At 36.8% G+C, this 27,963-nt stretch overlaps 1 protein-coding gene across 1 annotated transcript; it reads left to right on the top strand.

The window, feature by feature from the left end:
- On the top strand, positions 1 to 27,809 carry tmeff1b (transmembrane protein with EGF-like and two follistatin-like domains 1b). The gene is made up of 10 exons (XM_027026908.3): positions 1 to 898; positions 14,387 to 14,496; positions 14,751 to 14,880; positions 19,265 to 19,291; positions 23,755 to 23,854; positions 24,741 to 24,889; positions 25,381 to 25,437; positions 25,557 to 25,677; positions 25,775 to 25,936; positions 26,168 to 27,809. Exons 1-10 carry the CDS (start codon positions 739 to 741, stop codon positions 26,250 to 26,252), a joined length of 1,101 nt encoding a protein of 366 aa, XP_026882709.1. The 5' UTR covers positions 1 to 738; the 3' UTR covers positions 26,253 to 27,809.
- The last annotated feature ends 154 nt before the right edge of the window (positions 27,810 to 27,963 follow it).

Consider the following 27,963-nt stretch of genomic DNA (forward strand, 5'->3'; position numbering starts at 1 on the left):
AAATCAACGGTAATGGGGAAACATTCACAGAACTCATGCCTTTCTCGTGCCATTCGTTAGTTCATTCGTTTTAATCCGTAAGATTGATCGCTTTCGGGAAACGCACCCCAGACAGCCTCCACAGCAACGTCTGCTCCCAGATGGGAATTGGGGGAGGTGGATTTACGTCACGTGACTTTAAACCATCCTTGCGGTGCCTTTGTTGTTGGCTTTTCGGCAAGGCTCTTACGACTGGGGTTTATAGCGCTCCGTTTTTTTCCCCCCCCAAAGCATATATAGATTGCTTTTGAAGCATCAGTATACCGCACATCAAGTGGAAAAACAAGAAACAGAATTTGGCGCTTCGGAGCTGGAGACAGCGAAGGATATATTGTCGAGATGCACACAAAGACGGCGCAAGCGTGAGCGAGCGATTGGGGCTGGAACGCACTTATTTGTGCATGCACAGCCACGACTGGAACCAAGCGAGAGTAACAGGCCATCGACAGCAACAGTGGAATGTTTCTGTTTGTAAATGCACGATTTTTCTGATCCGGGTTGATACTGCTAGATGCGTCTACCTTACTAGGTAGAAAAAAAACACATTCCGCAAATCAGTCCACAACTAAGCAGTGTCGATGAAAAACAATTTTGTTTTTTATGTGCTTTAGCGATATCTTGTTAATTGTGCGACGGATTAACTTTAATTGTTCAAAATAAGAGCGAAGTAAAGCACGCATCGGGCAGCTCCCTGTCATAATGTTGTTAGGCTATTGGCTCATTAGGATCGGAGCACTACAATGCCACCATCTCCGTTGCACTCTCTTGTGCCTCTTGACCATTGCTACGGTGCTCGGCGTTCAGGCGTCATATCCTCAGAGCAGCGATTGTGTGCCCGTCAAGGGAAAAGCTTGTCCAGGTACGCCTTCTACTTCGATTAGAACTAGCCTGTTATAATGTTATCCGGATGGTGTTCAGATTATCCGATAACTGCAAAACAATACATAAGATAGTAAAGATGCACTTTGGGCCTGGGGTGGCTTGCGTTGTGCGCACATTGCTTTATACTGCTCGAGATAACGAGTTAAATTGACAAAGGGCATCAAATATCTATCTATCTATCTATCTATCTATTAAAACTATATCTATCTATCTATCTATCTATTAAAACTATATCTATCTATCTATCTATCTATTAAAACTATATCTATCTATCTATCTATCTATCTATGTATCTATCTATCTATCTATCTAATTCTTTATTGTAAGGTTTTAATTTGCTTTTAAGTCAGTTCAGGTGAGTCCACAATTTTAAAAGGAAGGCTTGAACCCCACCCTACCACATCACTCTCATTGTCATGTTTCACCACCAACCATGCCTACATATTGTGTTAATCCTGCATATTTTAGTTTCATATACAATTTTTGTTTTGCATTTCCTTGAGTAATCATAGGAAATTAACATCGCATGGTAAATAACATAATTGTTTTAAAACCCGTGAGTTATTGGAGAAGGCAACAAAAGATGTTTCCTTTAAAACTTGGCAATCTCAGGCCTTCTGTTTTCAGTAGTCCTAAATGCTGTCGGGTCCTGTCCATGCCAGAGGAAGATTGAGTAGATGGGTCAGCCTCTTGAATGAGGAATGCTTCACATACACTTCTTTTTACCAGTTCAGTTTGAAGTGAATTCATGCACCAAAACAGAAGGTAATTGGTGCATGAATTCACTTCTACATAATACATTTTTCTTTGTTTTAAATATTAAATGCTCTCAAATGACTAAGCTTACAGCAGTCATGCATGAATGCAGTGCTGCATGTATGTAGGCCTACATATTCTTAATACACCACAGCCACAGTCATGCTCTTTACTTTATCTGATTATGGACATCTATAATTAAATGGTCAAAGCCAAGTGTTCACCAGCTCATGCATGAATTATTATTATTAAAACATGCTGCTTGTTCAGATGTTTAGGCTAGGGCCTTAAAATAATATTCTGTTTTCTAATGTAACCCACTCTTGTTCAGCTGTAATGAAACATTTTTTTATTTGTCCATTTTCTCTTTCATAATGGAATGAAAGCAACAGCAGCACTAGACATTGTGCACCTTGGTTTGAAATACAAAGCTTCAGGCTCTGAGGGACAGCCATTTAATTCCCTTTGCTCTTTGAGGAGTCGCAGCCTTATAAACGCAGGTCAATAAAGTCTCTTGGGTATGAAGAATGCCCTTAGCGTTCTGCCATCGGTGATGGTCAGTACCAGCTGTGCTCGTTTTGGGTGCGCTCCTGATTGACAGTAAGATTGAACTGTAAGATCTATTTCAGTTTGCTCCTGAATGGACACATTAGCATATCACAGATACCATGATATTAAAAGGAGCTATTCTGAAATACCAGATGTGGTGGCAAATGAGCTGCTACTACTACTTAAGAATTTAAGAACTCAGATCCCATATTTGTAAGTACACGGTGTATAAAACACAATTTCATAATGATGAGCTAACATTTTTAAATACCTCTGACAGGAATACTTAAACTGAGATTCAAAATGTCCGTTCCAAGATTTGTATCATAAATCCAAAGTAAAAAAGGATTACTGATGACTGTTCATAACCCACTAATCAGTTCCTCTTTGGTAGCATAGATTTCACCAAATTCGAAAGCTAACACAAGACAGCCACAACAGGCTTGTTTAAGCAGGCAAGATAACTTCTGAAGTGAGCAGCTCTTTCCTTTTGTGTTATTTGAATTCTATGATTTATAGCATTTTGGCACACACACATCCAGATTGAATTAGCTGCATATTTATGAGTATGAACACCAAAGGGAATCAAACCCATGACCTTTTGTGTTGTCAGTCTTGCTCTACCAGGTGAGCTACAGAAGTGTTTTACCAATCAAATTTTTTTTAAGATGAGTGTGGCCACCAGTATGGTTATATTGAAAAATAAATAGACAGCTATGCAAGCTTGCAAGCAAAGCAGTAACAGTGCCGAATCATACTGTCACAGCACTGTCGTAACACAGAATTGTGGACTAATAGCATCATCTACTGGGCAAATAAATTAAATTAATACCCACACTTTTCCAACCTAAACTGTAAATGAATCACAGTTGTTATAATACAAAAAGGTAATCACAGTAATTGCATAGTATTGACAGATTAGAATAATTATATTTTTAAAGGACCACCCACAGATACTACATATTCCTTTATATATTCAACCTTTGAAACATTGAATAAAATTAAGGAACATTCTTAGCATAGAGTGTTAAAAACAACAGAAAAAAACAGGAATGCCAACCTTATCTCCTGTCATAGCGTGTACAGCCAAAAGTGAGTTCTAACATATATGTATTTTGGGACTGTGATTTTAATGCAGAAGTTATTGGCTATAACATATTGTACTTTGTGAATTCATTTCCATTTCTACATGTTTACAGTTCTTTGTGGAGTAGTCATACAATAAATGCCCTCTGATTCATTTTCAGAGAGATATATGAGAATCCTTAAACAGATCTTAAGCCTGTGATCAGAATGTAAAAACTGTAGGACCATGAGAACTTTGTGAACTGTGTAGGTGTAGTGATTCTTTAACACCCTTATCAAAGAAGTGTGCTCATTGAGTACATTGTTATTCTGTTTGGGATCATTTTATATGGTCACTTAAGCACAAGCAGTGTTTTATTTATTTCCTTTGAAAAAGGAACTGTTTAGGCTAAACCAAGATATGTGAGTTAAGTATGAATAAGGATTTCAAAGTAGTAACAATATCACATTTTATGGACCATCTACCATAACACCTGACAGCAAAAATTGTAGGAGGAGGACCTCCTTTGGTTTTCTTCCAACATGAGGAAGTTCTGTTGTAGGACTAAGGATAAAAGATGACTTATCAAAAAAAAAATTATGAGATCTGGTTTTTGTCAGTGCTGGGCCATAAGATGCTGATTCAGTTGTTTGGTCATTTTGAGGTTGTGGGTTTGTCGTGATTATCAGATTAATCCATCTATCCATGTCAGTGACCTGGGACCACCGTTCGTCTGTGGTGCATAGCATATATCATTATTTTCAAAACTACTCTACCAAAAGCACATTTTTTGTTTGTGTGTATGTGACTGATGCACCTGCATTTTTGGGTACAGAATATTCAGTGTATTTGTTACTCTATAGGCCTTATTTTTCTGTAGCTAAGCATAAGCATATTGCTTATAATGGTTCAGTATTTTCCTGACACTGCAAAGTGGGGTTTTTTTTGTATTTTTAGGTTTCATGAACTTGAGCAAGGGTGAGAAGGAAGAATTGGGCAGTGCAAAGCAAGATGTTATTAGGTTCATTAAACCTCAAGTTGCTGTAATCGATGTCCAGTTCTTGCTAACTTTCTTCAGACATAGTTCACCTTCAGTCCCATGTTCTGCATCCACACCTTTCTCTAAAGCCCCCTCCTCCAAACTCACAAACTCTTATAGATTAACCTACCCTTGTGGTACATGTACAAACTAAATAATTCACAGGTAAGGAGAGCTGCCTTCTTCCAGATAGGTTTTCTGCTTGTTAAAACAGGTGGATCATGGTGAAATCTTTAGTGGCTGATTACAGAGTCCAGCACAGTCAGAGAGACATTTACTCATTGTGACTAATTTGGTGATCGCTATCCAGGAGTGAAAACTCTTTAAAAAGTACTCTTAAAAATCACTTACAGACTTAAGACTTTGCAAATGGACATCTGCGCACCGAGTCTGTTTTCAGCACCAGTCTCAAAAACCCACAGAATTCAGATATTTTCATGTTATATGTAGTATTTCCAAAGCTATATAAAAATTTAAGATTCACTGTTTTCATTTTCATTTATTGCATTACACACACTTGACTTTAACTGCTATTTCTATTACACTTCACCAAGACTATTGTGTATAGCAGCTACATGAAAATATTGATTTATTTACTTTTTTGCACAGATATATACTGTGGTAACGTTTCTTCTACACCTATAGCCATCCATTTAAGCTTTTGTAATGCTTATTTGGTTAATTTAACAGTAAGAGCAAGTGATGTCTATAGAATAGTGTGTGTGTGTGTGTGTGTGTGTGTGTGTGTGTGTGTGTATATTTTGTGTACTCAGAAGAGTTGTTGACAGCTATATTTCATATATGAATATATGAAACAAAGCAGGTGTGGAAAAATATATATCCAACTAACATCTGCCCTTTGATCAGAACTAGGTCACTCATGGAAGAGGCCAAAAAACCTGGTGGCAGATGAGGATTACAACCACCACTGTACTTAGTATTGAGTGTGAAGTGTGTGGTAGACTGTGGGGTATGGATACAGAGCAGGGATGTCAAACTTTACATTACAATGTTAGGTGGGTAGGACCCAAAAATCAGTTCTTCTCTTATGTTAATTTATCATTAGCTAGCTCTAGATTATGTCTTTTGCCATTTATGATGCAGGAGCTTTCATATCAGTTATGGTCTGCAACATTTAATTTAGAACATTCTAGATTAATTTGTAGGTCTTGATTATAACAATAATTGGGTTGGTCATAATGTAAAAAATTCTGCGGGCAGAAATGCTTTATGGATAAGACAATGGGCAATGAATGGCCACATTGCTTACTTAAAATCCATGCTTTACAACTGTGGTTATCACAGAGCATCTCGTAGTGTTCATTGTGATGAACCTTGAGGAACCATAAGGGATACAAAAGCAGAAGACCATATCAGGTTCCATTCTTGTCAGCCAAAAATGGAATCTGAAGCTGCAACAGCCATAGACTCACCAAAGACTGAAAAAATATCTGCATATACCCATAAGCAGATGGGTCAGACCTCAGAGTAAACAGCAATAATCCATGGACACAACCTGCCTTGTGTCCGTTAAAATTGGTGATGCACTAATAGTGTGGGGAATATTTTCTTGGCACGCATTGAGCCCCATAATACTACTCAAGCATCATTTGCATGTCCTGGCCTATAAGAGTATTGTTGCTGACTGTGCGTGTTTACCCCATCAGTTTACGCCATCTTATAATGTCTACTTCCAGGATGATAATGTGCTATGTCACAAAGCAAAACTAATTTCAAATTGGTTCCGTTACCATGACAGTGTGTTCATTGTACTTCAGTGGCCTACCCAGTCATCAGATCTGATTCAATTACGGTATATGACAGCTTGTGATGTTGATAACAGGCAGTGTCCAGGGGAACATCCTCCCCTGCATTGCCTGACAGTGCAAAATTAACCCATCTTGACATATTTTCTCATCTGTATTCTCATTGCTGCCTCCTGTTTGTTTAGTTGTGCTTTGGTGAGGCAAGTTTTAGTGTAATGTCATATCAAACCATATCTTCATTTCTGTGATGGGAGCGATGCAAATAACTTTTTTTAATTCCACTATTGATGTTGCTATATGGATTTTCTTTTTTGTGAAATCTGAAAACAGGAAAGTTAACCTTTTTAACCTTATAAATGGCATCTTGACAAATGGGGCAGAGCACTTAAAACTGAATTTAGCAAATACTCATTAAGCTTGCAAAGTTGGTGTAAATGATCCATGTTAAAAGCTCTGTTTGTTGCAAATATTCAGTGGAAAATGGTGCTTCGTTTGTACAGTTTTTCTTCAACATGTGCCTTAATGGATGTTAAGGAAAAATGTTCAGTTTTTCTTAACCAGTCTTCCCCTTGGTCCCACTGTCTGCCTCGCATGAACCTGGTTGTGTCTCAGAATAAGTGACACAGAGTCAGAGATGCAGAGAGGCACAGTTTATCTTCTTCACACATCATAGGTAAAGCAGAGCTACACTGCCTGGCAAAAAAAAAGGTCACACACTCTAATATTTCGTTGGACCGCCTTTAACTTTGATTATGGCATGCATTCGCTGTGGCATCATTTTTGCAAGCTTCTGCAATGTCACAACATTTATTTCTGTCCAGAGTTGCATTAATTTTTCCCAAAGATCTTGTATTGATGATGGGAGATTTGGACCACTGCGCAAAGTCTTCTGCAGCACATCCCAAAGATTCTCAGTGGGGTTCAGGTCTGGACTCTTTGGTGGCCAATCCATGTGTGAAAATTATGTCTCATGCTCCCTGAACCACTCTTTCACAATTTGAGCCCAATGAAGGCAGGCATTGTCATCTTGGAATATGCCCGTGCCATCAGGGAAGAAAAAATCCATTGATGCAATAACCTGGTCGTTCAGTATATTCAGGTACTCAGCTGCCCTCATTCTTTAGGCACATAACATTGCTGAACCTAGACCTGACCAACAGCAGCAACCCCAGATCATAGCACTGCTCCCACAGGCTTGTACAGTAGGCACTAGGCATGATGGGTGCATCACTTCAGTCGCCTCTCTTCTTACCCTTACGCGCCCATCACTCTGGAACAGGGTCAATCTGGACTCATCAGACCACATGACCTTCTTCTATTGCTCCAGTGTCCAATCTTTATGCTCCCTAGCAAATTGAAGTCATTTTTGCTGGTTAGCTACAATGAAAAGTGGTTTTCTTAAGGCTATACAGCTGTTTAGTCCCAATCCTTTGAGTTCCCTTCACGTTGTGCATGTGGAAATGCTCTTACTTTCATTATTAAACATATCCCTGAGTTCTACTGTTGTTTTTCTACGATTTGATTTCACCACACGTTTAAGTGATCACCCTGCATGATCATTTAAGATTTTTTTCCAACCGCATTCCTTCCTCGAAGATGATGTTTCCCCACTGTCCTTCCACTTTTTAATAATGCGTCAGGCAGTTCTTAACCTGATTTTAGTAGTTTCAGCAATCTCTTTAGATGTTTTCTCTGCTTGATACATGCCAATAATTTGACCCTTCTGAAACAGATTAACATCTTTTCCATGACCACAGGATGTGTCTTTCAACATGGATGTTTAACAAATGATAAGCTACTCACTGCATCAGTTAGGGTTAATTAACTTGTTGCCAGCTGAAACATAATCACCCATGCAGTAATTATCTAATGGGAGGCTCTTACCTATTTGCTTAGTTAAATCCAGGTAGTGACCTTTTTTTTTGACCAGGCAATGTATTTAGAGATTAGCATATTACCAAGACATTTCCTTTTTCCAGAGAGAACATTTGTCTTTCATTAAAACAAACAGTATGTTCATTGTTTCATAGAACTTTCCATCAACACAGATGAAAATAGTTTTAATTAAAGCACCTGTCTGATGAAATGAAATAGATCTTTATGCGAAGGGTTCCATCCTTCTACTCACGGACTGATATGTACTTCACTTTTCGTCCCTCTGGCCTGACAGCCTTCATAGGCTACAAAGAGTTTTTGTGGGAACTGTTTAGTTGGTCAGAGTTCAGATGAAGGATATGAGGACATCCTAATACACTGAAGCATAGGGGAAGTTTTAAGGAGTTTGGTATGTAGGGGCACTTCCTCTAGACAGGAGGGGCCAGACTCATTTCATATACAGCCTTCCTGTTGCTAACAAGCTTGCATGGGGTTATGATTTCCCTTTGAGGTACTATTAGGGAAGGGATTTATAATGCATTGACATTCTAGAGCTCTATGAAGCAATCATTCTCTCTGTGCATCTGTGGCCTTGACTCCTAAGCATAACACAGGGCTGTGTGTGTGTGTGTGTGTGTGTGTGTGTGTGTGTGTGTGTGTGTGTGTGTGGCTGGCTTTATCTCTTCAGTGCATTCCATTGCAAAGGGCTCTGTGTTTGTTTTAGTTTTTTTTTTTTTTTTTTTTTTCCCCCTACTCTGTTTACTTACAAATAGGTAATGTGGGTTATGTATACGGAGCAGGGATGTCACCTTACTGAAATAGGTGCAGAGGAAGATTTAATGTGTGTTAAACTCCAACTTATAATTAAAAATTATGTGGGAAAAAGCAGGCTTTATTATTCAGCATGTGTAAGTTATGAGAATATGTGTAACAAACTTCCTAATTTCTAAAACAACATGCTTTGTCAGAGGTGTATTGTTAGGCTAACCTAAATTAGGATTTAAATTCATAAACTTGTGTAGCAGAGATTGGATACTTAAGCATTTTATATTATATGACGTTGTCTAATTTCAGATTTACAGAAATCAGCTTTATAGAACATCCAGGTCCAAGCCCCTCAACAGCCTAAGAAACATTAAGAGGTACCAAGCCTCAGATGTGGAACTCCTCCTCCTCTGGTCATCACCAAATGGGAACTAATAAAACAAAATAAAGTTTTTTTGTGATAGTTAGAATGTGTCTAAAGAGAGAAGATTATAAACATGGGGAACTAATATAAATGATCATAAAATGATTGTGCAAAACTAGAGTTTTTATATTAAACATTCATAAAATGTTCAATGAAACACTCAACAAAAATATTATAAAACACTGCTCAAAAAACAGCAAACACATTGATCTGCCCTAATTGAAAACTTTGGGCGTAGCCATAATATGTTAATGAGCATGCTAGATTGAGAGCCCCTAGAGTAGTTAGGTGGGTAGTTAGCTTGCTAGGTAACTGGATGAAATTTGCACAAAATTCAAAATAAACATTCAAAACTAAGTTTGTATGTGTAGTATCGTTAACCTTGCGGATTTTAGCATTGCCTGATATCTAATGTTATTGCAATGAGCTGTTACCAGCTAGCCAGCGATAAGTTATTGCACCAAACTCTATTTTCAGTCAAATTTCCTAATACTAACATACTAGCTTGATAGATGTGAGTGCTAACTAGCCATGCACCTTATTCATTGTACATCTATTATGGTGATGTCAGGAGTTCTGTTACCTGTGAATGAGACATGAGGTAGTTGAACAATGCATTGTGCTCCAGGAAAGGTCCACTTGATGTGCTTTTGCATGACATAAAATCAAATTAGTCTTTATAAGGCTGCAATTCTGTAATCATAGTGTACATATTGAACTGTAACATAATCAATTTAGCGTTTTCACCACGTTTCACCACAAGACCCCAGTTTCGCCACAATAGTTTATTTTCCACTTTATGGCCAAATTGTTCAGAGTACATGAAGTAACTGTTCCTATCACATTCCACATAAACATGGTTCAGCAAAAAATGTGCACATACCATGCTAAGCTGAGTTGTTTAGCTGGGATGGCTTAATGAGAGGGTTCACTGGTTGGTTCTACAAACAGAGATATGCCTCTTACAGAGATATGCTTTCTCTCTTTTTACCATTGTTCTGGGTTTGAGTGTGTTCTGTGCTGTTTTGTGCCATATGTCCAGTCCACACAACTCCCAAGTTATCCATTTTGTCAGACACATTTGGCGACCAAAGTTGTTGACTGAAATTATCATTGCATGATAATGACAAACCCATCAGCACCACAAATACTTTCTGGCTCTGACTTCCATCACAACACTTATGGGGGGGTGTAAATGGTCTCAGGAGTCCACAAAGGTGCAAAATGGCCTGACACATCCTTAGTAGCTGTTTGGCCCAGTGGAAAAGAGTAAAGTAATAAATACTTTTTAATTGTGCAAAAATGCGTAAAGGTTTCAAAGTGGCACAACAGAAACTCCCCATCATTGGGAGATTGTGAGTTTGATCCCTAATGATGCCACAGTCATCTGTGGCTAAGAGCCTGAGTGAGCAAAACTCAGGGAGTTAGGGATGGCATACTCCTTCTCTGCTGTCATTTACAAGAGACATTGGCCAATCATGTGAGTTCATGCATCAGAAGGGGCAGATAGCCTTATCTTCTGACCGCTGTCTTCTCTACGTCCACAAACGTTGCATGAACCACAGCTTGAAAAGATGCGGTGGCTGCATGTGCCTCAGAGGAAGCATGTGACAGGTCTCCTGGTTTGGCAGCTGTTGTGTGATAGAGAAGATGACCTGAGGGGTGGGAAACGACTACATCTGAGAGAAAAACGGGGGGAAATCAAAGCAGAAAAATATACACAAAGATATATACAAAAATGTAAAATAAATAAATAAAAAAAAATGTTTTTTTTAAAAGATCAGAAAATACTATTAAATATGAATTTAACTTATTTTTAAGTTATGCATTTACACAATACACAATCTAAAGGTTTAATGAGAAAACTGGCCTTATGAAAAATGGGAAATCTGACAAAATACACTTTATCCAAATGAATTACGTTGCATACATTTTCTTAGCAACAATCAATCAAGCAGGTTTTCAGTGTATCATGTGTTTAGTAATAACAGTTGTTGACAGTGGTGGATGAAGTAAGCAATCTCTTAGTAAACAAAGCATTAGTCCTTAAGCTAACATTTACATATCAAAACCTAAAGGAATATTTCAATGTATTATTATATTTATTAGATATATTTGCAGTTGATGTATTCCTTTATCAATTATTCAGTTGCTGTAGCTGAAAATTGTTAACATTAACAACCATGGTAAATCGCAGTCTCCATAACTGTGAATACTTTGTGTTTAGCTCATGAGAAAAGCATCATATTCTGAGTTTGACAGCATACAATATGGCTTCACATGCAAAGAGGAAGGTCATAAAAATTCTCTGCTAGTCACATTTTTCTCATTCAACATGGATCTTTTCCCATTTTCATTATTTATATCTTCTAAAGCATTGTTTGTGTCAAAAGCAAGTTACAGTGTCATATTTAGACGAGTGGTTTTAACTATTATATATTTCACATTTACTTTAGCATGTCTAATTTCAGTGTTGTTAGTGGAGCATTAAAGCCTTTATGTTATTTGTTTCTGGTGTTATCTGTCTCTATTCCATCCTCTGTAAACTCCTGACAGCCTTGAACTGTTAAATCTGAATTGTACATATAGCCCAAATGCCATTATCTATTTCACATTTACTTTAGCATGTCTAATTTAATTGCACATATAGCCCAAATGCCATTATATATTTCACATTTACTTTAGCATGTCTAATTTAATTGCACATATAGCCCAAATGCCATTATATATTTCACATTTACTTTAGCATGTCTAATTTAATTGCACATATAGCCCAAATGCCATTATCTATTTCACATTTACTTTAGCATGTCTAATTTAATTGCACATATAGCCCAAATACCATAGTTTGTCATCTCTTCTTATTCTTATTACTTATTGTTTCACTCATATTCACTACATGCCTGAAGTGCAGCTTAATTAAGCACTGGGGCTAGTTTAGAAAAAAACTAGTTTTATAATAAAAGGCAATTTAAAAAAAAAAAGACATGAAAGACCAGGCATAAGTGTTCCAGCTTCTCTGAAGCAGAAGTTGTTCCTTTACTGTTTTCTTCCAAGGAAGAAAATCTCATAAATTCATTGAAAGGTTCTCGACAGTATTTTCTGGACATCAGAAAAGGTGGAGAGAAATGGAACTGACTACCAAGAGCTCCATCATGGAAAGGCCCCCCTGATAAGTGTGAAGTTGAATATTTGTTTTGATCTCTAGTTATATGTAAAGTAGCCAGCAGGTTCAACTTGAATGGCTTATAGTTTAAGCCAATGTACAATTTATTGGTAGGCCCATTTGTTTATATTAGGGAGTCTGGGCAACATGTTGCTGGAGATACGACAAGATAACAACACACTTGTTTAGACAGAAAATGACAAGCTGGAGACACTGGAGAAGGGAGGGCTGATCAGAATAAAAGTAAAGGGAGGGTGGGTAAAGTTTAATTTAACTTAATTTAGGTTCATTTAGGTTAATTTAGCTTAGTTTTATTGATGCCTTTAATGACTCTTGTTGTCAGCTTAATTTGCGTAACCGTAACATTATTAAACGCATAACCCTTCACCTTAATATTTAGAAACACCCAAAGGGTAGAGGTACTCTGATCACTGCGAATTAAAAGCAATTAGAATGAGAATACATTTCCAGAAATATTCAAATCTCAAATCATGGTCTTTCACTGTTGTGCACTAAGATCTCATCCATTTTATAGCAAACCTTTCTAACAGAAAACATTTGAGATCACTAAGTAAAATGAAATATGTATTTTTCAGCATATACACAACTTGGTATAACTTTTAGAAAACAGGTTGAGAAGAGAGATGATACTATTGGGCAGGTATTTAAATATAATTCCTGCTACTTTGCAACACTTAAAACAAGTATTTGAAGGTGACCGTTTGTGACTCTCTAATACAGTGTTTTAACTAAAAGTGTCATGTGTTGCAAAGTGGCAAAGGGTTGCATTCAAAGACGATTGACTCATCTGTAAAGTGCTGACAGGTCGTAACTTAAATGAATGTTTGGAAGTGACACTGAACCCAATAAGATGGGCTTTAATTCAGAACTGCTGTAATGCCCTTTATTGACCCACTCAGTTTCAGCAAGTCACCATTATACAATACTTAAAAAAAAGAATGCTGACATTGTAAGACGTGCATGCATCTTTAGGAATTATATTATAATTATATTATAATTCAATGCAGATGAGGTATTATAAAATCTTGACTGGTACTGCTGATGCCAAGAAAATTCCTTTTGGAGACATTGATGGCTCTGAACATTGTGAGCTTGAGTTTAGATTAAGTGGGGGGAGCATTTGTATGGTATTTTTGTTTTATAATCAAATGACAGATTTTAATGAGGATTATATGTTCCCAGTCAGACATTGATGATAAGGATCATCAATAGACATTGTCCAGGACAGTGTGGATAACCATTTATATAGTAAGTAATTGAGAACAAAGCAATTGGTGAACTAGTCATAAATAATATAGGTGACCACCTTCCATTTTTTGCAGTTCTTCCATTATTTATGGAAATGTTTGATTTTGCAATTTAAGTAGATTATTAGATTGAACAGAAAAAAAGATTGTTAGTGATTATAACAACTCTTAGAATCTGATCAGATCCATTCATGGTCACATGGTTTAGAGAAATGGGAAACTAGGACTAAGGTTCCATGCTAAATCAGCATCACCCCTGCCTCTCCACCCTCACCCCATCACCCCTGCCTCTCCACCCTCACCCCATCACCTCTGCCTCTCCACCCTCACCCCATCACCCCTGCCTCCCCACCCTCACTCCCTTCTAAACTCGATATTGAAGTGTTTGGCATAGAACATTGGTCCCAGAAAAAGTTCTCAACATATTTTGGCAGAAAATGTTCTCTAATTATAATTAACCTTGATCAGAAACAAAACAGCTTCACTGAAAATTACATGTAAGGGGGTCGACTGATCAATTAGTAACACAATTAGTAACATTATTTGCATATACGGATAATTTACTTTGCCCCAATGAACCTCAGTAGATACCTACTATGATGTTTCACAGTCAGTGTAAGGTTTTATATGTAGAATCATAACTTTTATATAGCTGAAGATATCTTGAAAATTAACTTTGAAGAGTCACCTATGGAAGATTGTCAGGAGATATTCTCTAGTCAGTTTCTCTGTGCTTTTGGTAAATCTCTTTAAAGTTATCTGTTTGTCTTTGCTCTCTCTTTCCATTCCAGATCTGTCTGAGAAGAAGAGTGATTTGCGAGTGTGTGATGTCTCCACATGCCGTTACGGAGGAATCTGCCGTGATAACGGTGCAGACCTTAAATGTGTATGCCAGTTTCAGGTAAATTTCTTATGTTTTTGTCCATTTCACATTTTATATCATATATTCACTTCAGGTTTACAGATGTATTTGGCCTAGTCCTAAAAGTTAACAGTTAAAATTAATCACCTGTATTGATGATTAGAGCACATCCTCAGTTACATGTATTGTTCAGAAAGTCATTACACATGGCCTCGAGCTAACACTAGCTGACTAAGTGAAACTTCCAGTATTCCTTGGCTTACTTTAGATTGGTTGTCTGCCTTCTTCTATAGTGCCATAAGAATTACATTCCTGTATGCGGATCCAATGGGGACACCTACCAGAATGAGTGTTACCTAAGGCAAGCAGCATGTACACAGCAGCGTCCAATCACTCTAGCCTCCACTGGACCCTGCTATCCTGGTGAGATAAGGCTACTTCAGTCCTAAATCAAACTCTAACATGCCTTTCAAACTTGGTGTAAAAATAAGAGTAAGCATACTGGTTTGATTGCAGACCACATGTTATCTGAGCACAAGTGACATCCCTTTGTGTTTCTTACAATTTCACTGCAATGCAGTGCCTGAGTCACTATTATATCATGCTAATTTGCTGAGTACTAAAATTAATTTCCACAATGGCATCTGTCTGGATTGGGTCTGTATCGGAATCTTGGCATCAGTTTTTCTTTCTTATTAAAGCAAAGATAAAATTCTCTTCTCCAGTGCAAATGCTCAACTGTTCAACCAAACAAATTTTGCTACAGATTTCATGGTAAACCTCATGTCATTTTTTGACTAAAGCTATCACATGCAAGTGGCTCTGGAACATGAAAATAATATATTACTAATGAATTACCTGATCAACAGCCTCCTATTCCATCCCCCCCTATTAAACTAGAAGATGAGAAAAGGACGATCCTCCGCATTAGAAAGGTTCTATTAAGAAAATACTTGCTCAAAGACACTGAGCATACTAGTTGTGGCCATTCTATTTAATTTTTGTTGATAATCTAGTACAAGTTAATCTGTCACAGCAGAGAAGATGTGACTTTTATATGTGCTTGTATGACGTCTGGGTTGAGAGTGGTCTGCCACCCTAAAATATCTAGTCAGTGGTCATACTCATCAGAAACTGACTACTGATGAATGGCTAAAGCAGAGTGTCCCATTCCAGTATTCAAGGATCCACACGCAGTCCACATCTTTGCTGTATATCAGGATCCTACATGCTTAAACTGAGTGATCAAGTGCTCTGAACACTGGTATACTTGAGATCTGTACTTACAGCAAAAACTAATGGACATTTCATTAAATGACTGAAGCTAACAATTTGTGGTTCATACTGGTCATGAACAGACAAACAGAATTAGATAAACAAAAAACACCTAGAAACAGTGGCACGGTACTCATCACCCTTTCCCAGGCTGTCTGCTATGGTCTGCCATATATTCTCTTTAGCCTCTGCGTTTTTATAGTCAGTGAGTGTTGTTTGTCATAGAAACTTTTCTGCTTTGCCACAAGCGAGATAAATTGGTCTGCTACAATGATGTCCATTCTTTGGATTGCAAACCCTGGCAGTGGTGCTCTCATTGGTCAGCCTGATTTTTAATGCCTCTGTCACATGCAGAAAATTGAGTTTGCTTTAAAATTGGCCTTAGAAATTGGCTATGTGCAGACTTAAGAATATATTAAATTCATAGGTTAAAGGATAAAGCACAAATGAAACTCATTAATCATATCATGGGCATGCTTTACAGCATAATAAAAATAAATAAAATAAACTCCCACACACATGAAATGCATGTCTTATCATTCGAGGGAAAAATCTTTAAATATTACATAATGTAATTTTTTTCTTTTATTCTTTAACCCTATAGTAGTCTTCTTTGCACATACATGGTTAAATCGCTTGAATGGTTATAGACGTCACCCATTCTCTCAGAACTATCTCTGATCTTCATTGACTTTTTTAAATTCAATTTTTCCCCATCTTTAGTTGTTATACCATCTATCAGTTAGCTTGCACTTACCTCTCACATCATAACTACCAATTATTACATTTACAACATTTAGCCAAAACTCAACCAAGGTGTGTTCAGTCAGAATTTTAAGTCACTTTGGATAAAAGTATCAGCTAAATGCCTAAAAAAATAATTTTGACATAGACATTTCCTCTTATAGGCTATCAGTAATACAGAACTGTTAATTTGCCTGTAGGTCCAAGAACTGACCTTTTATTCCATCTTGGAGTTTGTCCAGATCATTATCTAATTTTTAATTTACTAATAGCATTTCTAATTAACTAATAACGTCATCTCAGTTCCCCAAGTTAACACATTTGAGTATTATATATAAGACAACTGCCAAAGTTATCAGAGTTACTGATAAATGTTTATCCCAGTACTGATGATGTAGTCCTTTCTGCCCATTGCCAGACTCCAAATTAAAAATCAGACAATTCTGTAAGAAGTCCAGAGATGAAATTCCAAGACAAAAACAAGACAAAAACAAGACAAAAACAGGATAATAAATAAATATTGTTACTCTGGAAGAACATTTTGAAACATTGATTGTGCTGCATTCCATTTCCTGGCTTGCACTGCCTCTGAGTCCGTTCACACTGAAATAGTGTCCTTGTTGATGGAAGTGAGGTCATGAGTGAATGATCTACTATGGTAATCATATCAGTATAATGTTATAATTGCATTTGAGACCTTTCAAATGTATATAATTATGAGAATAAAAGCTGTCATAATTACTGTGTCATTTGAAAACCCTTAAAACAAATGAATAAATATAGAGACTGGATGATAAAATCTCCTAACACGCATGTAAACATCCCAACACGGTAAAAAGAATTTACTCACTTCATAGGGTTACCTTGCATCTTGTAATAATCTGCTCCGCCAGATGGTGGCATAGTTTTACTTCCACCACCAACCCTACCACAGTGCGTTGAGAGCTGAACTGGACTAAACACTTATACTGATGTTTACTCACCAAGCAATCATCTGAGAACTGTTGCATTAAAAGACAAATATCAACTCCGCCTCAGTTATGTAATAATGTTTTTTCTGTATAAGTACTTACATAATCTATCTTTAAAATCACACTGGGTCCACAGTCTTTTAAAAGAACCACTATCATGGATCCCCAGCATGAACGCATAGCTGTCAGCAAGCCCAGAAACTGCAGCCCCTTGCATACTTTTACTACTTTTAGAATCAGCCCACATGCCCGATTCAGCAAATTAAAAAGCTTTAAAGACATTAACTAGAATTTGATATGTTAGAATTTGATTGGAGTTAAACTCCACAGGAATGTTGCTCTCCGGGAGGAGGTGTGCAGATCGGCCAGAGCCTAACATCACACAGCTCTACAGACTGTGGATGACATAAAGGTGCACGCGTGTGCATTTCAGCTGAATTTATGGCATGTACTGCAAGTGAGATGTATAAATGGTGTTTCCATTCCCTAATCTCATCATGTGGCAGTCATACTGTTTTAAAAACATTTTAAAATATTTTAAAGGAGGCAGATTTTACCTTTATTTTTTGCAGTTTAATACAGTTGCCTGTGCTGTTTGGCAAAAAAAAAACCACTGATGTGTTCTATCCTATATTTGGTCTACTGCGGGGCATTGATTTGTATGCAAAAACCCCCACTGCTTTCAGTCACTACTTAATTGGTGGAAGAGTGGACATTATGCAATGTCAGAGAGCTGTGCTGTATTTAAAATGGTGACCACAGCTGAGAACAATACAGAGTAACAATACACTTGCTGTTCACTATTCGACCACGTTTGTGGGATAAGACAGCATGCAACCTCTAAGGGAATCTATACAGGTTCCAGGCTTTCAGAATTTTGTCTCAGGCAGTTCTAAGAGCATATCTGATGAAGCATAAAACCCTGTCTTGAAAATCCTGTTACAGAAACTCTGTGGTTCTTGATCAATTAAGCACAGCCCTTGACCAGTTGTTTACTGAGTCCTGTCCCTGAATTTACTGACCAGATTTATCTTAGCAACTGTTGTCGTCAACTATATTGTTGGAAAAGCAGATGCTGTTTTGTAATATAAAGCCTATGGAGTCAGATGTGTCAGACAAATTGTATCAAAATTAACTAAAGATAAACTAGTGTAGCTGGGGCATTTTCAATAATATAAAGATACCTAGAGAGGATAGAGGGGATTTATTTATTTTCCTAAACTCAAACAAATGTAAAGGAGTGCAAATTGCCAAACCTTTTTTCAGTCTTATGAACTTTTTTTTTTTAGCTCACTTGAGTCACTTTGCGTGTTATAGATAAACTGTTTTATCTAACCAGCTATCACACTATCTCCATTAATGACCATAGGAAAGAAAAGAATACTCTTTTCACTCCAAATTTATTTCCAGTGGATTAGACTCCAGTCGGAAAGTTAGACAAACATCAGGTTTTAGGTTCAGTTAGTGAATGACAACTATATAATTTACAAATCTACATGTTTTGATAATTAGGACAAGTTTGCAAAAGGAGCTTTTGTATATTTTTACAAATTAGGAAAAAAAAATGTGGTCATGTATTAAAATACAAAAATACTAAATAAAAAATGCTAAAAAATAAAATAAAAAGTAAAACCCAATTAAATCATGGGTTTCTTCACTTGGTACAAATTATTAGAGAGGAGCGTAATCTTTTAATCATAATTATATTCCTCTCTATAAGAACAATGCATCTTTTATGAACAGAATAATTTAACGATGAAATTTCATTGTTCTACTGGGCATGTAAAGTGTTAAAATGTTTGTTTTTTTCTTTGCAGATAGCAGCTCAGGTTCTGGGGATGGAGGTAAGATAACATGTTTTTAGTTATTTCTGTTTGGCATGGCTTAATATTTGGTATAGTAAGAATAAAATTGCTAATGTTTTAGCAGTGTTCAGCAGTTATCTCCTTTATACTTCTGAGCTCATATTGTATGTTTTGCCAAAATGTCAATTATGCTTATTTATAGCTGTCAAATATTAATGGTACCAAGAATTTTGATTACCTTAGATTGCCATACACTGAATTAAATCTTGCAGTGTGTTTGTTTTTTTAAGTATAAAAGTGTAAAAGTATAAAAGTATTTTTCTGTAGTCTCTTTTAAAGCTATTCATACACTCACAAACAGTACATGTGTTCCATTGTTTGCTGTGTGGTCCATTTCATTTATCGTCCAAATAAATTCTACTACTGGTTATATTTGTGATCAAATAGGAGTTTAAACGTGCATGTTTGTTAAAACATGTCAAGATGACAGCCACTGATGCACAAATACAAAGGAAAATGTCTCTGTGTGCTGTGTCTCAGGCCTATACCTTATTTCTTCATTTTTAGGGTGTTTGAATAATAGATAAGTCAATAGAAACAGAATTCCCATTGGGCTAAAGTGAAGGCAAAATAAATATGGCAAAAAATGTAAATGCTTCTGAAACCCACCTGGTAGAGTAGGTAAGGTGTGGTCCTACCACTACTTTCACAGGCCACTGTGAAGGTCAGTGTGATTGAGTTCAGGCATTCAAATCCTTGCACTGATTGCAATACGATTAGGCAGACTTAATCTGTAATTTATGTCAATTTGTACTGTACCAAACTTTAGCACTGCCCATTTCCACTGTCAGTGACATATAGATCCAAACCTGCAGGGCAAGAAGCCTATTGTTGCCTTGTGTTTCTGTTTAACTATCTGCAGTTCCAGGACTAATAATTAGGCAAGAGTGTGATTTCAATTTCAAATCAGACACAAATCACTTTTTCTGGGGCTCTTTGATGTGAATAATTAATTGGTAATCACATATTATCATTTTTTAAAATCGTTTTTATATTCTCTCTGAATTAGGATAAATTAAATATAGTTTTGTTTGTCTAATTATAGCTATACTAATTAAAGGTTCCAAGACACAACATTTTCTCCAGCCCATATTGTTGTTCATGAAGTACTATAAATCACTGCATTTGTCTTTTGTCAAGTTGCATTATAATGCATGCTATTTCTTTACCACTTCTTGCATGTGGGGGGTGGGGGGGTTAGCCATGACACCTGAGGTGGGTTGAAACTGAGCAAAAACAAGCCATCAACAGTTGATGTACTTCAGTAGAAGGAGAGGATATATTATTAGGCATGGTCAAATACTACAGTGTGTAAAATAGGAGTGTATAATGTGTAAAGGTGAACTCTAGCAGATCGAGCTGTAGTGGCACAGCTAAAAGGATAGAACCAGAAGATCACGCAGGCATCAGGCACCCTGGAACATCAGCACACCAAACTTGTGTGAATGTGTTGGGAGGTTAAGTGACAGCATCATATGATCCCAGTTTACCATAACTCTAAGTTCCCATGAACCCCCCAGATCTGTACCTGTACCTAAAATGAGAGATGGTTAACAAAATGATTATTAAACAAATAGGTTTGCAGCTTGACTTTAAATATTGAGACTGTGCCTGTGCCCTGAACACTGACAAAAAGGTTTTTACATTGCTTGGGAGCTATAAAGAAAACAGCTCTGTAACAACATTCAGTGCTTTTTAGCTAATTAGATGTGTAGGCGTGAAGTGTTGCCAACCCAAGCAATGTAGCTAACCAGAGCGGTGTAGTTAAGATAGGAGTAATATGATCTTTCTACTTCTAGTAAGAACACTGGCCGCTGCATTTTTAACTTAACTGGAGTTGTTTATACACTTAGTAGCACAACCAGTAAGAAAAAGTCTGTCTTAGAAATATTATTTGCATTAACTTCAAATGCGTGACTGGGATCCATAGTTACACCAAACACAATGTGATTGGGAGACCATCAAGGTTTATTACATAATTGGACAGTTTACTTCTGGCTGCCTAATAAGAGCACTTCTGTTTTTTTCAAGAGTCAAAGAAGAGAAGGTTTTTCAGCATCCAGTCCTTTACACATTCCTTAATAATATTTAGCTTATATATGTGCTTGGTTGCAACATATAACTGTGTATCAGCAAAGACATGGAAACTAGCAGTGTTTTATGTATGTATTATGTAAGTTTTATGAATACATTTACCTTTAACTCATTTGGTAGACACTCTTATCTAGACCCACTTACAATTTCTAGCACGTTACAGATGTAGGCATGTGTTGGGAGTCTTGCCCAAGGTATCTCTTATTGGTATAGCATAGAGCATTTGCCCAGATGCGGTTTCAAACACTGGTCCCCTACAGGAGAGGCAATGTTGTTACCCAGTACACTAAACCACCCACAGTTATTGCTGTATATCCTTATTTATTTTTTCTAACTGGTAATGATCAGGTAAGAAAGGTCTAAACCAGGAAACAGCTATTCCTTTAATCCTAAGAATATTTTCAAGCCTATGTAGCAAGTTGTTGTGACCTATAGTACCAGAGTGAGATCAAGCAATTTAAGCAAAGAGACACAACCCTGATCAGAAGCCAAAACCAGGTCATTAACTGCTTTAACCACAGCGCTGTCTCAGTACTATGATGGGGCCTAAACCTTGACTATCATGTATGTATCCGGTTCTGATGCAAGTATGACTCTGGTTGCTGAGCCGCAGATTTTTCTAGGGTTGTAAAAACAAAAGGAAGGTTTGAAACGTTCCTATAGTTTGACAGCTAAGATGGGTCAAGGTTGGCTTTTTTGATCAGTTGTTTTATAACTGTTAGTTTGATTGATTTAGTACATCGTCCATGTTGATGGAGGAATTTATTATATTTGATAGAGGTGTGATTACTTCAGGTAGTATTTCTTTAAGAAACTGTGTGATTTTGAGTAGGCAATTAATGCTATTAGTTCAGCCTGTTTGATAGATGTAAAGGCGTCTAATGTCTCCATTGACATGGTTATTTTTGTCTCTGTGTAAATGCCTGATGCCATATTAATACTACTATTATGTCAGTCATAGTTCCACCTTATCTGTGTCTAATTTCTGAGTGTGGATCACCCCAAGTAGATTATTTGTAAAATCAGAAAATGATAGAGATTTGAGCTCAAACCAAGGCTGGTAGTGATGAAGGTGAGCACAAGGTAGACTCTTTTGAAAACTATGAAGGTGAATGTGCCCCTGACTGCAAATAAAGCCAGTGTATGAAGGAATAGACATTAGAGATGCAGTAATAGCTTTGAAAATTAGAAAGGGCCAAACAACCTAGAGCTTTGGTTTGTTTAAGTATGTTTTTCCAAGTTCAAGCAGGTATACTGTTCCAAGTAAATAAAGTATAACACTGATGCATGCCTACAAAGCCAAAAACAGACCTGCTCCCTCCTACCTGAAAGCACTTGTCTCCCCTGCATATCTGTACCTACATACCATAAGTGATGGATTGTAAATCACGTAATGGGCATAAGATTCTCAAAGATGTTAGTCAGGAGTCTGTCTAGTGTATAGCTTAAGTGTTGGATTTCCTTATGCAAGAACACGTGCGCACACATACATGTGGCATACTACGCATTAATTTCTTCCCTCAAAACCAAAACCAGATGTCCTTGACCATTGTTCTTGCATAACACTGCGTGATGCTTACATCAATGTATACTTGCAGTGTTTTGTAATTAATTTATCTTTTAATTTGTAGCCTAAATTTCATCATACTCTTATTATTGTTTCATTGTCAGTAAAAAGAAAGCATCTGGTATTTAAACATTATCATTTATGGACACATTCATTCATGGACACAAGCTCAAATATGGGCACAGAAACTCATAAATATTGTAGCCAAATCACTGTTTATCTTACTTTAACATCCACGGTGCCCGTCATTCACCCTTTTTATGATGTAGGGCTGCATTCCCAGTCACTGGCCCTCGATGTTGGTTTTCCCCCTCTCCAGTGAGTCAGCTACAGGAGTGTGTGGCAAAGGCCTGCATGAGACTATTTTTACTTCTGCTTTTCTAGTGCAGGTCAGGTGCAGGTCAATGACAGACTGTTCATGGTTTACAAAGAATACAGTGCTTAAAAGAAAACCCTCTGTGTAATATTTTTATTTTAAATAAAAATTTTATTGTAATAAACATTACACATATATATATATATATATATATATATATATATATATATATATATATATATATATATATATATATATATATATATATATATATATATTTTTTTTTTTTTTTCCCCTTTTAGAGTTTCAAAAGTTTCTGGAAAATATCATTCTTACTACCTCTACAACTTTAAGTACACTTACTCCCTCCAGTTACTTCTTGGAAATCTTGTCTCATCTGTATGCCATCACATTATTCTGTCACAGGCCATTGTAACCAAACTTGCAATCGATAATGTCTCGTAGATGATGATGGATCAGGTGCAGACTCAAGCAAGAAGCTCACTAAATGTAGCAACTGCAAATACGGGGCTGAATGTGATGAAGATTCAGAGGACGAGGACTCGTGAGTATCAGATTTTTATTCTATCTGTTCACTTATATTTTCCATGTACATTCCCATTTATGGACTCTTTCAAGTATGAAAACAGTGTTACAACCTCACCCGATGTGTTATGAAACATATGGTGAAGGGTGAAAACATCTGCAATTTTTTTCCACCCTGCCAGACTTAACTAGATAAAGAAAATGTAAGTTTACTTGCTCAATCATTGCAAGTACATACAACAGACATGCTTTTTTCTGCATGGTGATATGTGCAGGCATTGGTAGACTTATCTATCCAATTCCTGCTCCCCAGAGAAAAGGCTTTCAACTGTTTCACATTTAACAATAATCTCAGAGAAAGACAGAAAACACTGTCACACCTCCTTGTGCTGCTTGTGCTTAGACAGCTACAGGCCCTGATCTAACACAGTCAAAAAAGAGAGTGAAGTGTATTCCTCAGCAGAACCCAGGTCCAGCATTTAAAGGGAAGTCTCCACCCCCTTCTTCCTCTAGGCAGTGTCTTCTGCCTCTGCACCTGTGCACTTACCATCCTACAGGCACCTACATCAACAGATACACGACTGTATATGGTAGTGGACACCATGCATCGATGATGTAAAAAAAAATTTTTTTTTAAAGGAATAAAGACTATCAAATTTGCTAATAAAATGTTCTTTTTATCAACGCAAAGACAGTACCATATGAACCAAAAGATGGCTACTTCTCATGTGGCTCATATGGTAGAGTAGGCAGTGCAAGATACTTACATGGGGTCAGTTCATAGGGAGCACACATACTGTTATACTGCTAAAGTATGCTGTGGATACAAGTGTCTGCCAAATAGAGTACATGCCATCTTAATGTATCTCATTTTAATTTTGAGTTTTACCTCTTTCATCATCCAGATGTTCATGTAAAATTGACTGCAGTGGACATAACGAGAATCCAGTGTGTGGCACAGATGGGAATTCCTACAACAACCCTTGCCTTGTTCGAGAGGCCTCGTGTTTAAAGCAGGAGCAGATTGATGTAAAACACCTGGGGAGGTGCCCAGGTATGGTCAAAGACCACAGCTTCTAAATAATCATGATTGTTATGATGATTGTTAGCAGTCCATCCTGCTATAAATGAAGTTTTTTTTAGTTTTTTTTATTTGGATCAGTAAATAGATCGACATTGAAGACATATATAGTTATAGTATAATCTCTAGTATACTGTTGCACAACTACTCCCCTACTCCACACTAATTGCTGGATGTTAAATTTTACACTTGAACGTGGTATACAACAAACACAAATATCTTTAATACTTGTTCCGTGAGTCTGTGGGGTTCTAGGCTTGAAATGCTCAGTAATGTGATGTTTGTTCATTATTTTACTGTTTGACACTTTACAGGATATATATGCTGATCTTTTAGCCATCAAATGTCCAGATAACATCTCTGTATCACTGCCTTTTACAGATGCAGATGTGTTTTCATCTTTTGGTGTTTTTGCAACCTAGTATTTACCATGAATATCTGAACAGGGATTTGTTCCATTTCAGACAAAGACAAAGGGAAAAAAGCTGATGATGTGCTGTCCTATAAGCCTGATGTTTTTGGTAAATATAACTGTTACAAATCACAGTATTTTAAGTTTTGTCAGAAGTACTTTTATTTAATGGTATATCATATTTTATTTGAAAATTAGCAACTCTCTGAATTTGTTGAATGCATGTAGACACAGTAGATCCAGAAGAAGGAAAAGGATATGGCTGGATGCCAGTTCCCTGCACAGATGACTATGTCAACTTTTGCGTTCACGGACAGTGTGAATTCAAATATGGTATTGCGTCCTGCAGGTAGGGACTGCACTAAAATGTTGCTGACAATATAATGTCGATAACAATATAAACACAAATGGCTAATGTATGGAGTAACAGTTGTGTGTTTTTTCAGGTGTGAATCTGGATATGCAGGCCCTCAGTGCGAGGAAGTTGCTGACTTTAATATCCTGTATGTGGTGCCAAGTGGCCAAAAACTGCACTATGTACTTATAGCTGCTATCATTGGAGCAGTGCAGATAGCCATAATTGTGGCTGTTGTTATGTGTATCACCAGGTTAGTGACCTTTAACTGTAACCCTTAGCCACAGTATATACCAACGCATTCAGTAAATCACATACATTGACTGTGCAGAAAATAATTATTACCTATTTAAAGGGGAAATTATTTTTTAAATAAGAAATTAAGGTAGAATGGATTATGGTGTATAGCTCCACTATATTAAATCGATAAAACAATAGTTGAAGCAGTGGTCACCAGTCCTCACTTAATACATTTTCCTTACAGAAAATGCCCGAAGAATAACCGAGGACGTCGACAAAAGCAAAATTTGGGACATTTTTCCTCAGACGCCTCCAATAGGATGATGTAGCTTGTTTTTATTTTGTCCTTTTATACATTTTGTACGATGTGGATTACATTTAAATGGCATTGTTTCATTTTCTTATCTCTAAACAATAAGGTTAACCTATTATTTTATTATTATTTTATTTGGACGGTGCCTTATTGTTTATTTTCCTCTGAACATTTTGGGAACTTGTTGTCAGTGAAAATGACTGCCAACTGAATGATAAAAACCAGCTCTTTTGTGTACATTTTTCTTTAGCCTTTTTTTATATCCATTTTTTGTATTTTTATTTTGTTTTTTTTTTTGGTGTTTTTTTTGTTTGTTTTTTTGGTAAATGTTGTTAAATGTAAATCGGCACACAGACTGTATCACAGATGTATCTCATGGAATGTGCTTCTTTTTGAAGAAATGCTCTCTCTCCACTGCCTACTGCCCCTTCATGATATTTTCTTTGGCAAATCAGATGCAGCTGAACACCAAATGCAATTGGTTATGTATGATATGTGCGCCGACAAAATGACAATGTTTAGAGTTTCTTTTTTTTTAAAAAAAAAAAGGTAATTCCAAAACATGGATTGCAGTGTGGGTGACTAGCTAATACTGTCAATGTTGAAATGTTTGTAGATTTTAATTTCTAATGTTTTTGGTGGTGTTATTGTTGAAATGATCCAAATTATTGTCATTAATTTAATTCTAGGCACTGCATATCGCATGACCCGTGAAACTGTGTCCAGTGATGTAGATTTAGTAAAAATTTAATTCTCTCATACAAATAATTCAGAATTTTCTTCTTACTTCCTGTCACTTGACAATTCTTCCTGAACAGATTTCATGAATGCCAAAAACTCATTACTGTCAGTGACTCTGCAGTCTATAAAGACTGTAAAAGCTCATTACTAAGTGGTAGTGACATTACATCTTATCTGGCTTCATACAGATCCACCGCCCCTTCATCTTAACTGCAGTTTCTCCCTACTAGTCCAGCAAAAAAGTATCCTCTTTTTAAAAAGTACTTTCTACTCTGCACTAGCCTCAGAAAAAAAGCCTCCTAAACAGAATGTTCCTCTGCTTCTCACCTTTAAAGAGCCCATCAGTCTCCCTGACACCAGTATGAAAATAATTCACTTTCCTGTTCTGCTCCCCAAGTCAGTTGTGTCAGTCTGAATGGTTGAAGCAAAGACTTAGTAAACTAGGTACATATATTAATAAACATTACTTGTGACACCCTCCTCAACTTATACATTTCACTTCCTTGCACTCTGTCTGTTGGACTATTATGTGGTTTTGCAGCAATATCCTTTTCTTTGTGAAAGCATTCTTTCTGAGCACTCCGCTCCTCATCTGCTTCAGGTTTTCTACTCCCTGTTACTCACTACATGAACGAAACTGCTCAAGGTCTGTTTCATAGCAAATGTTGTGTTTATAAAAATGCAATGTTTGTTTTTTTACTGACTACCTGTTGAGATGGATATTTATCTATATGGTTATCAACACATAAAGCGTAACAACTGTTGACAGAAAATTTAGCACATGCTACCTTGTAATTGCTTTATGGGCCATTAGTAAATTCAATTCACTTCACTCAGTCTTTGTCATCATACATCTATGCAGGTGCCCCAGGTGTAAAAATATCACAAAAAGCCCAGTATAGTGCAAATAATGAGGCACACTATGCATAGCACATTAGATTAGTAGGTTAACACATTTATTACATGCAGTACACTGCTGAGAGACT

Source organism: Electrophorus electricus, chromosome 14 (genome assembly GCF_041902795.1).
Source record: "Electrophorus electricus isolate QZ-2024a chromosome 14, ASM4190279v1, whole genome shotgun sequence".
NCBI classification, from domain to species: domain Eukaryota; kingdom Metazoa; phylum Chordata; class Actinopteri; order Gymnotiformes; family Gymnotidae; genus Electrophorus; species Electrophorus electricus.